The following is an 18,916-nucleotide window of genomic DNA, read 5'->3' on the forward strand; positions in this document are numbered from 1 at the left end:
GTTCCATTCCTCTAAACATTTATTGGTGGAGAAAACAAACAAACACAATTTATGAAAAGTAAAAATATTTACTGAATTCATACTAATTACACTAGGTGCACAAAATGGAGTAAGAAAGGTCTATTCTTGTTCTTCCCAAGAGATTCAAAGTTCTTGAGATAATGGTTATGATGCTAATGATGATGACAATAATAACTAACATTTATTGGAGGTTTAATAACTGTGAGTGAGACATTATAACAACATTTTACAAGTCCATGAGGTGGGCACTATTATTTTCAACATTTAATCTTTCTAATCCTATGAAATAGGTACTGTTTTTTTTTTTTTTAACATTTATTTATTACTGAGAGACAGAGAGACACAGAGTGTGAGCAGGGGAGGGGTAGAGAGAGGGGGACACACAGAATCTGAAGCAGGCTCCGGGCTCTGAGCTGTCAGCACTGAGCCCAATGCGAGGCTCGAACTCACAAACTGTGAGTTCAAAGTTGGTCGCCCAACCAACTGAGCCACCCAGGCGTCCCATGAAATAGGTTCTGTTAGTGTCCTTATTTTATAAAGTAGAGGAAACCGAGGTACAGAAATATATATAATGCACCCAAAATCACACAACTTGTGAGTCTAGCTCCATATGTTGTGAGCTTAACCACTATTCAATATGGTCAAATGTTCCATGAGTACCATGATGGACACTTGCGTATATGATTAAAGAAACAAGTAAAGAGGTCAGAGTGGGAATAGGAAAGATAAAACTGAAATTCTGTAAGAATAAGAATTTTCTAAAAATTTGTCATGTCCTAATGTGCACAAGTGTAATTAAATTGTTCTATTTTTTTTAATTATTAGTATGCCTTCTTATGGATGACTGGGTTTGTTCCTTGCATATTAATTCATGAAAATAATAAAGAAATTATTTAATCCTATGATATAGGGTCATAAGAAAAGGAAAACTGAGTTTATATGAATAATTTTAACAGAGAAGACAAAGGATAGGCCAAATTTTTAACATAAGATCTGAAAGGTTAATAATAGAGTGGGTTAAAATGTATTTTCCTTTTTGCTAGACTGAAAGTATGCAATACTATGAAAAATAAAAGGGAGAAAAAAGTAATGTGACTAAATTTGAACTGAAAAAATAAGGACTTAAGAGATATAGGTATCTATCTCTCACAGCTTAGATATATGTGTGACATCAACTTTAAATGCTCATCGCATTCTCTATCCATAGAGATGGAGAGATCTTGTGTAGAAAATCATTATTATTCTTGCTCATCAAAAAACAATATTGAGCACTTAATTGTGTGTGGTATTGTACTAATGCTGTATGACAAATGCTACATAGACACGGACCTTAACTTTTATAACCTAAAATTTAAAAGAATGGGGTGTTTCACATTATGAAAATTGCTAGATGGTAAAAAAACAACAACAAAAGGATTTTGTTGCTAATATTAGAGGCTATGCTCACAGTATATTTGAGAACTTCTAATTCCTAGTGTCCTTTAACATAATATACTGAAACATCCTGTGTATTCCAAAAGCGAAAAACAAAAACAAAAACAAACAGCAGTAACAAAAACAACAAAAACATTTCAGTCTAACATTTAACTCAGGGTACTCTTAGAAATGTTCTGGTTGCTTTGTTTTGTTTTCTTAATTTTGTTTTAATGACAATACCAGGAAGCCAGTATACTAAGAAGTTGAAGATATAAATAATATATTGATTATATTGATTACTTAGATACTGAGAAGGAATTTTTACTTCTATTTACTTCAGTCACTCCTAGATCTATCTCAGTTCCAAACTAAACAGAACTTAATAAGTAGAGGTTCTTTTCTTTGCTTTTTTTTTTTATAGTTGGTGAAAGTATACATGAATGTATATAAAAGTATAAATGAAGATGAAATTTCATGACAGAACTCCTATTTCTTCTTCTTATTCTCCTCGTTAAATGGTAAACATTTCATTGATGAGATAAGCATATACCAAGCAAACAATTAAGCAGGAATATATGACCCACAACCAGAAGAAAAATCAAGCAATAGAAACAGACCCAGAAATAATAGAGATGATGAAATTAGCAGATAAGGACCTTACAACAGAAATTATAAATATAGTCCATATATTTAGGGAAGCAGAGAAACACACAAACGGGATGAAGAGGAAAATGGAAGATTAAAAAAGAATAATACAGAAATAAGAAAAATATAAAATATAATCTTTGAAATAAAAACATGTACTAGGTAGAATTAGCAGATGAGTCACTTCAGAAGAATAAATAGTGAATTTTCAAACATAGTATTAGAAACTATTTAAATGTAGTACAGAGATAAAAAAGATGTAAAAACATAAATAGAATATGAATGACTTATCCAACAATACCAAGAAGTCTAATATGCATTAATCAGAGTCCTAGAAGAAGCAGAAAGGAAAATAGAAAAATACTTGCTGAAACGATGATGGAAATTCTTAAAAATTTAATGAGAAAATGAAACTATAGATCCAAGAAGCTCAATGTACTCTAAGCAGAATAAACATTAAAAAAAATGCAGGTACATCATCAAACTACTGAGAAACAGAGATAAAGTGAAAATTGAGGGGGAAAAGGCACATTATCTGCAAAGGAACATATAACAGAATTATTCACAGGCTTATTAGATGGTCTTATAGAGTAACATCTTCAAAGTACTGATATACACACACAAACTATAATTCCTTATCTACAGAAGATATCTTTCAAACATAAAGATGAAATAAAGACCATTTGGACAAATAAAAACTGGGAGATTTCATAGCAAACTTGTACTACTACAAATTTTAAAGTAAAGTCTTCAGGCCAAAGAAAGTGATAACAGGGGGGGGGGGGGAGGTGGGAATGGATCTACAAAAGAATAAAGAGTACCAGAAATGGTAAGTATGTAGACAGATATATTTTTAAAAAACCAAACTTTAATTTACTTAAACATATTTACTCTTTAAAATAAAAATAATACTGATTGTATTCTGTGGTTAGTAACTTTCTAGGGTAAGCATAGCTATCAATATAATGGAATAGAGAATCTAGAAATAGACCCACACATATATGTTCAAATAACCTTAGAGAAAGGACAAAGAAAATTCATTGGGAAAATGATGTATTCTTAACATAAAACTCAGGAACAATTCGATATCCGTATGTAAAAAAAAAAAAAAAAAAAACTTTCCTTATCTTTACCTCACATATCTATAAAAATTAATTCAAAATAGAGCATAAATCTTAATATACAAGCTAAAAGAAAGAAGCAAACAGACAAACTTCTAGAAGACAACATAGGAAAAATTTTTTGTCATCTTGGATTAGGCAAATATTTCTTGGAACACAAAAAGTATGAACCAATAAAAGAAAACACGTGACATGTAAGGCAACATCAAAATCAAAAACTATCATTAAAGTTTTCAGGAGACATTCAGATGACATTATTAAAAAAGTGAGAAGGCAAGTCTGGACTGAGAAAATATTTGTAAACTATGTATCTTACAAAGGAAATCATCAGAATACATAAAGTATTCTTACACTTTAATAATAAGACAAGTGGCTTAATTTAAAATGGGAAAAAAAAATAGGGGCGCCTGGGTGGCGCAGTCGGTTAAGCGTCCGACTTCAGCCAGGTCACGATCTCGCGGTCCGTGAGTTCGAGCCCCGCGTCAGGCTTTGGGCTGATGGCTCAGAGCCTGGAGCCTGTTTCCGATTCTGTGTCTCCCTCTCTCTCTGCCCCTCCCCCATTCATGCTCTGTCTCTCTCTGTCCCAAAAATAAATAAACATTGAAAAAAAAAATTTTTTTTTTAAATAAATAAATAAATAAAATGGGCAAAAAAATTGAAATGATGTTTCATCAGAGAAGATGGCAAATAAACACACGTAAAGATGCTAATCATCATTTGTTTTTAGGGAAATACAGATTTAAACTAAAATGAGGTAATACTAACTACCCACTAGAATAGCTGAAATCAAAAAGGTTAAGCATATGAGGAGTTGGGGAGGATATGAAATGACTGGAACATTCATATATTACTTACATAATTACTTGCACACTTTGAAAAACAGTTCAGCAGTGTCTCATAATATTTATATAAATATATATAATAAATATAAATGTGTTTATATATATTTTTATATATGCATTTGTTTATATATGTATATGATCTAGCCATTTCACTCCTGGTTATTCACCCAAGAGAAAGTCTCTTTTGTAAGTTGGAAGGTCGTTAAGTGAGGAAGGACTGGAGACATGCTTTGTGAAGATGATCCTCATAGAATAGAGAAGCTGAGCTAGACAGTGGATTTGAATTATTGGACATTATTGGGCATTACAAAATGTCAGCATTCCTCTTGGGGGAGCTTGCTAAAAATACAAATTCTGACTCAGCTGCTGGGCTGGGACTCAGATGTCTACATTTTAATATTAGTGACCTTGAAGAACATCCCATAAAACAAAGCGTTAGCTTAGGAAAAATAAATCAATCAGTAAGGAGACTATGGAAAGTATCCACGTGGAATGTAGAAAGGATCTTAACTGGGACTAGCTGTGGACATAATCTTTGAAATTACTGAAAAAGTATAACTTGTAGAAATTAATGACTAATCTAGAAGATGAATATTGCTGAAGATGATCCAGACATTTGGGCGCTGAGTTGCTGCATAATGATGACACCACACAGTTTGAAAAGCTGGGAAGAACACATTTATTGAAAACACTTGAGATCAGGCTGTGACTGCTAACCTTGAAAGACTTTCAGGTGGAAACAGGTGACAGTACTGGTTCAAGAGGTGGATAGAGATGGATTTTAGAGACTGTGGCATAAAGAGGGTAGTTGAAGCTATGGGGAAATGTGTTATATATCTAATGGGAAAAAAAAATGCTTTCAAGAAAGTGGTTTAAGGTCCCTTAGGATTTGTTTACCATAGTTTGAGTGAGTCTGGGATGTTGAGTCAACAAAGGAAACTGAAAAGATCATTCAAGAAAGGGGAGCATAAATAGAAGAGTTCACAGTTTACAGTGAACTGCTATGAGGTTTCATAGGTAAGCATTGTAATTTTGTGCAAACTGGAGAAAAGTTGTTATGTGATTTAGCCAAGGTCAAGTGCATAATTTGTATGATCTGCCCAGATGTCAAGTAACTCTCCTGAAGGTTCAGTGTTCTTTTCTTTAGGGAATGTAGAAAACACACATATTTATGTACTAATTCCAGAGTATAGCGCTATTGCCCTATGCAGTAATTAAAGTATATCAAAATTTTAAAAATAAACAGACTTATTGTAGTGATAGTGTTGCAATATATTCAAAAATTGAATTCTTATACTGTACACATGAAACTAATATAATATTATATGTCGAGCATATCTAATTTTTTAACGTTTTTTTTTTATTTTTTTTTTAATTTTTTTTTCAACGTTTATTTATTTTTTTGGGACAGAGAGAGACAGAGCATGAACGGGGGAGGGGCAGAGAGAGAGAGAGAGACACAGAATCGGAAACAGGCTCCAGGCTCTGAGCCATCAGCCCAGAGCCTGACGCGGGGCTCGAACTCACGGACCGCAAGATCGTGACCTGGCTGAAGTCGGACGCTTAACCGACTGCGCCACCCAGGCGCCCCACGTTTATTTATTTTTGAGAAGAGAGAGACAGAGCATGAGCGGGGGAGGAGAAAGAGGGAGACACAGAATCTGAAACAGGCTCCAGGCTCTGAGCTGTCTGACGCAGGGCTTGAACTCACGGACGCGAGATTATGACCTGAGCCGAACTTGGATGCTTAACCGACTGAGCCACCCAGGCGCCCCAAGCATATCTAAATAATAATCAAGCGATATTAGATAGGGACCATGCAGGTGATGAAAGTAAGAGAGGCTAGTTGGGTGCAAAATAATAGGGAATGGTAAGGTCGGGGGAAAAAAATCAACAGGATTCTTTTTTGTCATATACATGACTACTAAAATAATAATCACCTGTTTATGTCATTGGCTACTTCTGTCTTGCAGGTGGGGTTAGGCATCGCTTTGAATTTTTTCATCGAAAAAAAGCTTTTAAATAGTATGAGACTTTGCTTAATTTGTTGAGATCTCTAGTTAAAAAGGGTAGTTTTAAATAAGCATATTCCTAACTATTCCTCTGCCCTTAATATTTAGGAACCTAGGAAATTCATCCCCAGAAGAAGTAATTTTACTGGTTTTATACTTGTAGATAATTCTGTGTGTTACTTTGAAGAACATTTGCATGAGAACATGAATTGGAAAAATGTCAGGAAGGCAAGAAAACATTTCATTTTTAAGATACCATTTCTTTCTCTTTTTTAATATCAAACAAATGAAATGATCCACCTTAGGTACAGAGTTTATGCTTTTTTTGCTATATTATTAAACTGTTTTAAATAAATTGATTTGCCTACCCTTATGATAACATGTAGACAGCCTTTTTCCTTTCATTTAATGCAATATGAGCAGAGTCAGAAAAGGAAAAAGGTTTTCAGTACTTTGAGTCAATAGGCAACTCCGCATCCTTCCCATGACTTTGAACTTCCTTAGTGTCATCTCTGTTGCAAGAACAGCAGCATACAGATGTATTGGAATTGAGTGATTACGTTAATCCCTTCAAGCTAATTTATTTTGAGTGTAAAACATCAGGATCTGCATTGGTCTACATTTACTAAGTAGTGCTAGTCAAGAAAATTTCCAGGTCATATGGATATAGTAATGGAATTTTGGCTATTTTCTATCAAAGTGCAATTTTCTGCAAAAGATCATGGCTATTCATAGAGTTTCCAGTCAGATGAATTTTCCAATATAGACACAAACTGTTTCTGTAAGATTTTGTGTGTTCATCCAGCTACCCTCCCCCACCAAGAAAATTCTGGGTTGTAAAATTGCACGAATCTACTGTACTATCTTTCATGTCTTTGGTGATAAATCAACTCAAATGAGATTTGAATAAATGAAGTGGAATCTCTGTGCATGCATGCAATGGGAAGAAAATGATGGCAATTATAAGAACTTTAGATTTCATTGGGTGTGAATATATATTCAGCTACATAGTAATTAGGTGATGTTATGGAGACTGGAGCTGTAGTAGCAGGAATTCAAAGAAGGCAAGCTGTTTTGCTCTAAAAATAAGTCAAAAGAATTTATTGAATCTATCAATAGAGAAATAGTTTAGTTAAGCTGAATGGAAGTAAATTTGCATTTTTAAATATTTAAATTCACATTGATGGATCTATCCAGGCTCTATGAAAATTATGTAAATAACATGTTTCCCTATTTTGTTATAACTATATTGCCTTGTGTGAGTACTGTCTAGCTACATTTTTCATCAGTATTTTTTTTGTATTGTTCATTTTCATTTTAACACTTCATTGTGAACATCAATTAATGCTTCTTTTTATGCCTTTTCACTATAAGCTCCCTTTTCATTTTGTTTTCCTAAATTATTACCAAAATATTTTTCAATATTTTATTCTTGTGTATCCTTTTTTAAATGTTTCTTGTCTACTTACCTTCAAAGTGCTTTCAATACAACCAATAGATTAAAAGAGCATTTAAAAACATAGTAAAGTTTTACAGTGAAGATAGTTACACTGACAATTGTAGACGTGATTAATTATAGGAGCAAGTAGATGTCCAAAGCGCTTGAGGAGCTTGGGTTAAGGAAGAAAGGGGGGAAGGACAGAAGCATGCAGGTGATGGGTTGATAGGTGGGGTGGAGTATGGGGAAAAGCTACTGAATTTGTTAGAAAACTATGGCTCTGTTCCCTTTGTGTTACTGGTAAGCAGTCTGTTCTAGGACAGGACACCACTCTTCCTTTTTAGTTTCTTTACCTGGTTAATGAGAGGTCTGACTTTAAGGTCTTATGCAACTGTAGAATTTCATGATCTATTGCAAAGACTTAACTATGTAGTCCTATTAGCATATGTAGTCTTATTAACATAGTCTTATTAGGCAATTGTTTTGCATGGGGTTTAACTGGTTTTCTTTAATTGCTGACACAACAGGGGTTTTTAAGGGATAATTTAGTAACCATTTGTTAGACATGGCACTGTTGAATGCATATTGAAAATACGCCAGTAAATGATTACCTTGAGTTACAGTGATGGTGAAGTCAGCATTACATCCAAGTGTCTCATGAAATGGTGATATCAAGTATTATTCAAAATAATGCTATGATTTAAAGGGCTTCTTCTCAACATATTACAATATGTGATTGTGTTAGCAATATGAGTCAATGTTTGAGTTACTACTCTATTCTGAATGAATAGATTGTTAGACCACATGCATGTTAAGTGTAGTATAATACAGAAGATCAATTACTGCATCATCCAGTATAGTACAGGGTGAAGCTATTAAACATTTCATCAGGAAATTGCAAAGTACTGTTGTAAAATTCTTTATTGTTGGGAAGCTGTCATTTCTATAGTACTTACTAAGTATTTACCACCAGCTTGTAAAATCTACCATAGCAAGTTTCACAGCAGCCTCATTAACATTGAGCATTACTGAAACCATTTGGTGGAGGAGACAGTTTAGGAGTGATGATAAGGAATAAAAGTCAAATATTTTCATGGGAAAACTGCCTATACCATCTCTACTATTGAAATCTACTCAGGATGCTAAAAAGAAAAAAAAAGGTTTCCTGCCTCTATTTTTAAAGATACATATTCCTTTCTTTAGACTTTCACTCTGTTTAAACTATAGAATATACATAGTCTGATCACATTTTCTTTTAAGGTGCATTTGGAATTACTTGAAAGGTGCAGCAGGTAGACAGTGTTCAAATGATTATCTCTAGTGAAATTCATCTTCAAAGATAGAATTTAGAATTAAAAGAGAGGGGGCTGAGGAGACAGCTGGTGTTTATAGTACCCACAGAACCTCAGCATTAACTTTTAGAACAGGAGGACTCAAGACCTTGGCATCATCCCAAAACTCAACTATTTTCATTGATTGGTATGAATCATTTTCTCTCTCTGTCGCCTGTACTTTTTCCACCATGCACACCACTTATGTGCCAACAAATCTGCGGTTGACCTTTTCATAGCTCTATGCTGAGATGCCTACCATGGTGTTTCTAATCCTTGTCAATTTCTTTCCAGACAGAGCTTTTTGTACATGCCTTCAAGGATCAGTTGGTAAGAAGTGCTCTTTTAGCCCTCTACACTGCCAGGCCAGGAGGTGTCCTTAAGAAACCACCCTCTCCTAAGAACAGCACAGAGGAGAGCTGTCCCCAGGACCCACCCCCACCGATGAGAAGGCAGGACTCCATACCACATCATTCAGACTATGATGAGGAAGAGTGGGTAAGTCTCTTGCACATCGCTTGCCTCCTGATGTTTAGTCCTGAGAAGTCAAGCAAGAAAGATCAGAAATCTCTCCTCTTCATCAAAACAAGTTGGAAAGCAGTCCTAATACAGATTGTGGATAAATAGGCAACATTTTTCCTTGGGGAAAAATTATAAATGGAAGTCTTATTCCTGATCACATTTATTTGGCATAAAAATTTATAGTTACATAATACATAAATATATATATAAATATAAATATTTATATATATAAATATAAATATATTATATATAAAATATATATATATATATATATATATATAAAACCAAGATGTCATTAAAGCAAAGATGCCACAATTACATGACCTATAATACTTTTCTGTATTTATTGCCAAGGTAATATGAACTATTAAAATCGTGTTTTTTAGAAAAAGAGTAAAAAATCACTTATAATCCACTACTTCTTGCTAATATTTTCTTACTGCAATCTGGTGTTTTAGTTCTGGACGAACTTCAAAAGACATTCGCGTTTACATAGCAGTAGGCATAGAGATCTCTTAAATCCTTCTTGTTCATGATTATATTTTAAAAAATATGTTGTCCAGGTGCTCTGAAATTGGCAAAAGGATGGCCACATAAAAGCATCTGAAAAAATAGCTAGTATAGGCAAAAAAAAAAAAAAAAAAAGCTAACATGATAATAGAAACTCTAGTTGGACAGAATAAAAGAAACATGAAGGTGCTGGCTAAAGGGGAGCAGTGTTATTCCTGAATTAATACATATTAATTATCCAAGAACAAAGTATGTGCATATCACACACACAGAAGAAAGCTCTTTACTGTATCATAAGTTTAACCAAGAAAATAATATGCTAGCCATGTTAGATGTTAAACAGTTAATGATTACTTTTCCTGCCATCCTAGAATTTAAGAGCGTTTGGGGAGTAAATTATTTGAAAGGCCCAGGTCTCTCAAAAAAAATTGCTGTCTGAAGGGCTGTGAAAGTGATGGCTGTTCTATCTTTTGATAAAACTTCTATCACAGGAAAGACAGAGCTGGGTTCCTAGAAGTAAATGCTGAATAAGTATTTGTTGCTGCTGATTAAGATTGCGCTTCTCCCACTGAGAAGTTTTCAGAAGAGCAAATCTAATATTTCTCCTTTTTACCTTCACCTTCTTCTTCAATTTATTCACAGCTCCAAGGCGTATGTACCTCTTAACCTCTCTGAAGTTCAATTTTCTCAACTGTAAAGTGAAAATAACAGTACCTGTTCTGTTTAGCTCCTTGGGTGGTCATGAGATAAATGATTTACCTGTGCAATAATGCCCCATTATGTGGGAAGGCCTGGAAATGCATTGTATTACTTTAGTATTGTTGCTATATGTTTTCTTTTTTAAGATGCATAAATTATATAATCTTATTATGGAGATTAATACTATCTCTTAAAGTAAATGGGGAAACTGGATCTATCATAAAATGTGTGTTGTAAATTTTAAAGAGTTTGAGTAAATATAGAAAAGAACTTGTATTTTATTGAATTAAACATATGATGTCAACCTTATGACAAATAGGTACCATTTTTATATTATGTCAAGTAAAAATTTTGAAGTTGGGTATCTTCTGTTTTTATAATTTTCACCTTGCTTTGTTATGCAAATTATCCTCCACACCTTGCCATTCTCCTGCTCTTGGAAAGTGTCCCTCTCCATCCCTCCCTCCTTATGTCCTTTTCTTTAGATAATTTTTGAGACCTTCTATATTGTAGGTGTGTGTGATTATTATTAGTGGTTCACTTGTTTTGTTATAAAGATGGTGAAAATTGAGCATGTTTATATTCCAAAAGCCATTTGAGAAGCAGATAGGTGATGAATGGTAGAGTGAGGTTTTTTTCTCCATAAAGAAGAGACTCAATTCTAGCATACAGGTGGAAGGCAGTCCTGGGCAGAAATGGGCTCTTCTGCTGAGACTATGAGGAGAATATAAGGATCAGTTTCACTTTTTTGAGGGTAGGTGAGGCTGGATGGCTTCTTTTTTGTTTGCTTAAAATATTTTTCTAGCTATATTGAGATATAACCAACATATAATATTGTATTAGTTGAGTTGAGATAATGAGTTGAGAAATAATTACCATACTAAATTAGTTAATATATAAGATTTTTTTTGTTGATGAGAACTTTTAAGATCTACTCTCTTACAACTTAACATGTACAATACTGTGTTGTTAACTATAGTCACCATGCTGTGCATTACATCCCCATGACTTATTATCTTATAACTGGAAGTTTTTGTACCTTTTGACCCCTTTTACCTATTTGCCCTACCACCCCGAACCCTCACCTCTGGCAACCACCAACCTGTTGTCTGTTTCTGTGAGTTTGTTGTTTGTTTTTAGATTCCACATATAAAAGAGATCACACAGTATTTGCCTTTCTCCATCTGACTTATGTCACTGAGTTTAATGCCTTCAGGGTCCATCCATGTTGTTGCAAATGGCAGGATTTCCCTCTTTTTGTGGCTGAATGATATTTCGTATATTTACCACATTTTCTTTGTCCATTCATCTGCCAGTGGACACTTAGGTTGTTTCCATATCTTGGTTATTGTAAATAATGCTTCAGTGAATGTGCAGGTACTGATACCTCTTTGAGATTGTGATTTCATTTCCTTCGGGTATATCCATCCTCAGAAATGGAATTGCTGGATCATATGGTTGTTCTAGTGTTAGTTTATTGAGGAACCTCCATATTGTTTTTCAGTGGCTGCACCAATTTACACTCCCACCACACCACCCAGGGTTCTCTTTCCTACACATCCACACCAGCATTTGTTATCTCTTATCTTTTTGATGATAACCATTCTAACAAGTATGAGGTGATATGTCATTGTGGTTCCCTGATGATTAGTGATATGGAGCACCTTGTCACATACCTGTTGGCTATTGTGCGTCTTCTTTGGAAAGATGTTTATTCAGTTCCTCTGGCCACTTTTTAATTTTTTTTTTCTGTTGAGTTGTATGAGTTCTTTATATTGTTTGGATATTAATGTGGGTGCTTTATTTTATCCTTAAAGTAGAATCTTGTACAAAGAGAAGGGGAGGAAGAGGATAGGATGAGGAAATGGGTAAAAGTTTCAAATTGGCACCCCAAAGACAATGGGTAGAGGTGCTTACTAGCAACACTTAGAAAAATTAGGAAGAATTCCAATCCTTGCTATGGGCCATTCAGGGTTGCATTAGACGTCCGTATGGTTGTTGGCTTATCCTTTATTATTCTTTTTGGAATACTTTAGTCTCTTGACACTAGGAAAAAGTCTTACTGATTTTTTTTTCTTCCAGTTTATGTGGATGTGTCTTCTCAGTTTCTTGGGTGTTTTGGTTTCCTTCACAGACAAAAGGGTAGGATAATAATAAATATCTGTATCTCTCTATCTCTTTTCATATAATTTCTGAATTTCTTCCAGAACACACTGTTGCTAGAAAGTATATGAATACTTTGTCTAAATTTACCACAATTATGAGGAAAATCTTTCCCACTCAGAAAAGTTGCTTCTCTCTCCTCCTAATGTAATTTACCACTATTTGCAAGTGTAACCAAGTTTGGTTGCTATATAACATTCTGATTGATTTTCCATAGCAATTACTTCCTATTGAGAAGATACCTTTGTTAAAAGATAGAAATCCCTTATTTAAAAAATAATTACCCAAGTCATAGCCATTTAACATTCTTTTCAAAGCTTTATATAAATTTGAAAAGATGAGGGGTGCCTGGATGGCTCTGTCAGTTAAGCATCAGACTCTTGATTTCAGCTCAGCTTATGATATCATGGTTGGTGAAATCAAGCCTTGCATCAGGCTCTGTGCTGACAGAGCAGAGACTGTTTGGGATTCTCTTTCTCCTCTCTCTCTGCCCCTCCCCTGCTTGCTCTCAAGCATGTTCTCATTTTCTCAAAAGAAATAAATAAAGATAAGATAAGATACGATAAGATAAAAAATTGAAAAGATGAGTAAATCCAAACAAATGTAGCTAATTGAAAATGCCTTTAGACATTGTGCTATTAAATGAATTAGAATCAAAACTTTGTGTACCATTTTTCTTAGTTAATTGTTAGAAAAGTTTCAGCACTAATCACAAGTCTAATAAACTTCCTGAAATAATTCAGTGTTTTATGTTTATTTAGTTAGGGTTCTGTGGTATATGAAGGTATTCTCTGGTCACTTAGGTTGGTTTAGGTTTGCACATAAGATTACAGTACCTCCATTTTTTAAAAAGCATTTTATTTAATGTCTTATAATGACTAGTTTTAACAATTAACTTGAACAGCTGCATTTAGCATCTTATAATAAATATTGGAAACTAAATATATACTAGTATTACTCTTGAATTCTACTCTGTTGATACATGTAAAAACCTTTCTTTTTGAGGTTAGAAGAGAGAATATTAATTCTAAGTCAGCAGTTCTCTTTTCAACCTGTTTTATTGGCAAAATTAATGACATATGAATCTGGATAATAATTATCTAGTCAATATGGAAGAGATTGAAACTAAAATGATCATGGACCAAAAAAAGTGTCTGTTATTTGCTGAATTGTACTTATTAAATGATTGAGTGCTTTAAAGATTTATTTTCCTGAAAAATTAGTAAACAATTAAACCCAAAGGAATGTTGGGATTTTATGGCAATCTGTGCAAAGAAATAGACTAATATGACATTCTTCATTTTTTTAGCTGGTAAAATTGACATATTGCTTTTCTTTCTCTTTATCTCTACAACAGATGCTTCTAGCAGCTGGGATTCCAAGATTAGTTTGTCCAAAATATGAAAGCATGTCATCCAACTAAAGTATTAAGTTGACCCAGTTTTTGTGGCTTCCAGTAATTATACTATTCTCTAGAACAGTGTGATTTAACTTCAACATTACTACACTGATGGGTTCAGGGCTAAATCTGTCTACCCTCATTCAAAAATTGTTAAAAACAAAATAAACTTCTGATCATTTATATTATGTTTCATTCCAGCAAAGAGCAGAAGTAAGAAAACTATTCTTATTACTTAGCCATATCCCAAACCCATTTTTTAATTGAACTAAATTTCTGTATCAGGCAACTTTTCAGCATCCAAATTACCCAGTTAATTCCCTTCTTCATGTTGTAAATGTAAATCAAATTTTAAATTTTCAGTCCATGCTTAAACTAGGGAAACATTTGTTATGCCTTCTATGGTAAAATATGTTTATGTCACATGAGCACAGATGATCCACACTTATTTATAATACATTTTCAATAATGTTATAGATTATAGAAGCAGTAGCATAAATTTACAGTAATATTTATGTTGGACATAGTGTTAATAAATTCCATATATAACCTGAAAAAAAATTGTGGTTTCTCTGTAGGTCAGTATTCCCAAAGATTGCATTTTGGAATGAGATTTACATAAACCACTTTCTGATTTGTTCTTTACATACCACTTTCTGGTATGTTCTTTACCACCATCTCACAGTCTATTTTGTACTACAACTTTCTCAAATGATGTCTGGATCAAATATGAATGCTTAAGCCTGACAAGAGTATTGATAGAGCTATTTATATTGCCATAATTAGTAACTGTAAGCATACATAGTTGCAAAATATTACTATTGAGGACAAAACACACTTATCCAGCAAAATACCCCCACAAGCAATCTGCAGTGATCTGTATTCTCAACTTCACTTGCCATCTTCTGTCTCCAACGTAGACCTTATCTCTAGGAAAAATAGTTCAGGCTGTGCATAATGCAGAGGTACCTATGCAAATTAATAATTCAAAAGATACTCTGTTCAGTTCTCTGGCTGGCTAGAATTATTTTATGTGAAACCACTAACCTGATCTTGATAAGAAGGAAATAAATCTCGTTCTTCAGAGGTAATTAATTCTTATAGACAACTCGACCACTAATTTAACTTTCCTAAAGCAGTACCTTATAACTTAGTTACCTGAATGAATAAAATCCCCACTAAAGTATGGCCGTTTATTTCAAAATTTTATGTTATAGGTAGATGGATATAAAATATGCATTCAACTCCAAAACATTTTGTGTAATAAAGCATTATTCTTGCATCTTGTGATCACACAGCCTCATGAACACTGAATTATAATCATTTGTGTGTGTGTGTATGTATATATATATATATATATATATATATATATATATATTTCTTCATGTATTTATGGTCTTTATAAGCTCCTAGGGGGCAAAGTCAGCTTCATGTTCACTGTTGTACCCCACAGTTAGCAGACCATCTGCACGGAAAAGGTGCTCATTACTTATTTGTAGAATATATTAATGACTTTGAAATTTGCCCTCAAATTATTCTTGTTTACCTTCTTATTTTGGAATATGGAATATTCAACTTTAACATAACTTTGCACTGTGTCAGGTACCTTTTCCCTACTAGAATTCATGAATTCTTCTGGGGATTCTGTGTCTCTCTTGTAGTCAAAAGTACCCAGCTGTATCCTTCTCTCCTTAGTGTATATTTCCCAGTCTCGTAATCAACTCAAGAGGTGACTGTACAAGTCAGCTTCCAATATCTCCAAAAATATAAAGCAGTAAAATTCAAATTAGATACATAACATCAGAGATGACCAAAGAACATGATGAAGAACATAAGAACATGATGAATTAAGACTTTCAGAAACTTCCGGAAACCCTGTGGTGGCAATTTTAATTTTATTTGATTATTCATGCACCAATTACAAAGGTCCTAGTTATACAGAAATAATTTTAGATGTTACTCAGCAAATATGAATTGGAAGTGACTATTTTCCCCTTGTCCCAGCTTTTTCGTTTTCATCCCTAAATCACACATAATAGGGTTGGTTGTCTGCTTTTGTTAATCTTATAATGAGAAGGGGGCATTGGAAGTATCCACTCACACAATCAGAAAGGGCAGGCAAAGACAGGGAGAATTGGGCTAGTTGTTACCTATGTGGCAGCTGAAATGTGTTCTATCATCTGTTTTCTTGATGGATGGGAAACATTCCTGAACTTCTCCAGTCCATTTCACCCAGAAGAAATGTGCTTTGAATACTTATCCAATATGAAAGTCCACAAAAGGTGATTAAGCAAAGTTCATGACTGTCCATTAAAATGCACAAATGTTCTATTAAAGAAAAGAAACCCCAAAAGAGATCTTTATGTACATGCATATTCATGAAATCCTGACAATTTCTAGGTTTTCCCACATGAAGTTAATACATTCACCTTCAGCTCCCTATTTTGTAGCACCTAATACAGTGTTTTATACATACTCGTTCAATGTATTTTCAGAGTTAATGTAGAAATAAATGAATAAATGGATTTGCTGAATCAGCAGTTCATCCTCCCACTCAAGCCAGTATTTTTAACAGAGGTATTTTATTTTTATTAATGTAATGGCAATTTTCCTGTGTTTTTTTTATACTGGATACCATCATCTCCCTTAGATACTTTATTGACTCTTAAAATGCCTGATTCAACATCAGATATTTTTATTTTTCCTGTATATAATGAATATGCAAATTTGTATACACATACCTTAGAGATTTGTGATTACATTCAAATCAATCACTCTTAAACTTTAGTAATTTTTTTTTCCTGAGAGAGAGATGGGGAGGGGGGTAGAGGAAGAGGGAGAGAGAGAATCCCAAGCAGGCTTCATGCCCAGTGCCATATGGTGCTCGAACTCATGACCTTGAGATCATGATCTGAGCCCAAATCAAGAGTCAGATGCTTAATCAACTGAGCCTCACAGGCAGCCCAAACTTTACTGTGTTCTAATGTAAATAGTGAGGCATTATTTTCTATGTACAAATTTTTGAATATCCATAATTTAATGAATAGTTGAAGAAATGAGGTATTTTTTTAAATTTTTTTTTCAACGTTTTTTATTTATTTTTGGGACAGAGCGAGACAGAGCATGAATGGGGGAGGGGCAGAGAGAGAGGGAGACACAGAATCGGAAACAGGCTCCAGGCTCTGGGCCATCAGCCCAGAGCCCGACGCGGGGCTCGAACCCACGGACCGTGAGATCGTGACCTGGCTGAAGTCGGACGCTTAACCGACTGCGCCACCCAGGCGCCCCAGAAATGAGGTATTTTTTAGGCAGACTAACTTGATATATCAGGGAACATTCTGTTAAACAAAATCAATCCTGGAAATTGATTATATGCAACGCACCAACTGATAATGTCATATAAGTCAACTAGTTGTGTAGCTAATGGTGTGCAGATAACATCCAATTACCAATTTAAAATTAAGAGCTTTACTTAATCAGTGGATTTTTTGTTATTAAACAAATGCTTTATTTAATGTTTTCACCAAATTGAAAGCATTAGCATGATGTGACCTTTATTGTGGGGAACATAGCCTATCAGAGTATGAGCTTGGTTCTAACTTTAATTTGGAGATGTATGTCATAATACTTACTATAGTTGTATCCCTTTACTTGTAAGTCACAGGTTGTTTAGTCAATCAACAGATGTTAATTAAGTGTACAATAATGCTATCGGTTCTTGGGGGAGAGTAAATTAAGTAGAAAATATGGCTCCTGGCCTCAAAAGCCATATCATGTAATTCAAGTGAATGGCCAGCACTCATAAACTAAGAAGAGATATTGAAAGACATGGAATCTTTCCCAGAATGGAAGTGGTTGTGTGATACACATTAAACATGTTGAAAATATTCAGAGAGAAGTTATATGAAGGTTGGAGAAGATGAAAAAAATAATCCCTTCCTTCTTTCATTCCTTCTTCATTCACTCATTTATTCATTCTTTTATTTATCTATTACCTGATGACTCCTAGCACCTGAGAATAAAAGGATTAATAAATAATAGTCATTCCCCTCATAGAGTTTGCTAGAAAGAAAAAAAAATGTTAAGCAGAGATAGAATAGAATGAACCGTTCTTGGAGATGATGATACTTGAAAAGGTGAGAATCTAGATTGATGGAAGATGAGAGAAAGCATTCCAAGCATAAAAAGCAGTATGTGTCAGGATAGAAATATTAGTTCCTCCAAGGTTTCCTTCATATCTTTGATGTTCAGCACTCAGCAAGCTTGTAGCAGATGCCCAGAAAATATATGTTGAGCTAATTAACAGCATGTTTCTAGGACAGCAAGGAGACTGACCTGGGGAAGTTTTCGTTTTGAAGATTAACGAGAAATAAGAAGAGATATGTAGGTCGACACGACTGCAGAAGTGCCTCCAGGCTGAAGAATGAATACTTGCTGCAGTACAAAGCTTGCTTTTGATCAGAGGACTGATGATATGAGCATGGTGATTGATGAGGGTGAATGTACACTCGTGTGTAAACCTGGCTGTATGATAGCTGATAGGATGGGTCTGGCCAAGAGCCAGACCAGGACAATATGGGGAGGTCAATACTACAGAATAGTAGCTGACTATCAGAATCTCACTTATATGACTATGGACTGAATTTCAGGGTGAGGTCAGTAGTGTGATGATCTGGAAACAAAGGTCAGGGATTTTTACATGACTAATTAGGTTAAGCTCAGTAGGAGAATCAATAGGAAGCAAAGGTTGGGTTATCTCGATTCTGATGGATATCATATGTCTGGCTATTCTTACAG

General features: G+C 34.3%; 1 protein-coding gene across 1 annotated transcript in view; it reads left to right on the plus strand.

The window, feature by feature from the left end:
• The window catches only part of INPP4B (inositol polyphosphate-4-phosphatase type II B), a 797,369-nt gene that overhangs the window by 662,985 nt on the left and 115,468 nt on the right, over positions 1-18,916 (plus strand). Inside the window, 1 exon segment of the mRNA XM_030313011.1 lies at positions 9,121-9,324. Coding sequence (XP_030168871.1) covers positions 9,121-9,324 — 204 coding nt within the window.

This window comes from Lynx canadensis, chromosome B1, assembly GCF_007474595.2.
Source record: "Lynx canadensis isolate LIC74 chromosome B1, mLynCan4.pri.v2, whole genome shotgun sequence".
In the NCBI taxonomy this organism is placed as follows: domain Eukaryota; kingdom Metazoa; phylum Chordata; class Mammalia; order Carnivora; family Felidae; genus Lynx; species Lynx canadensis.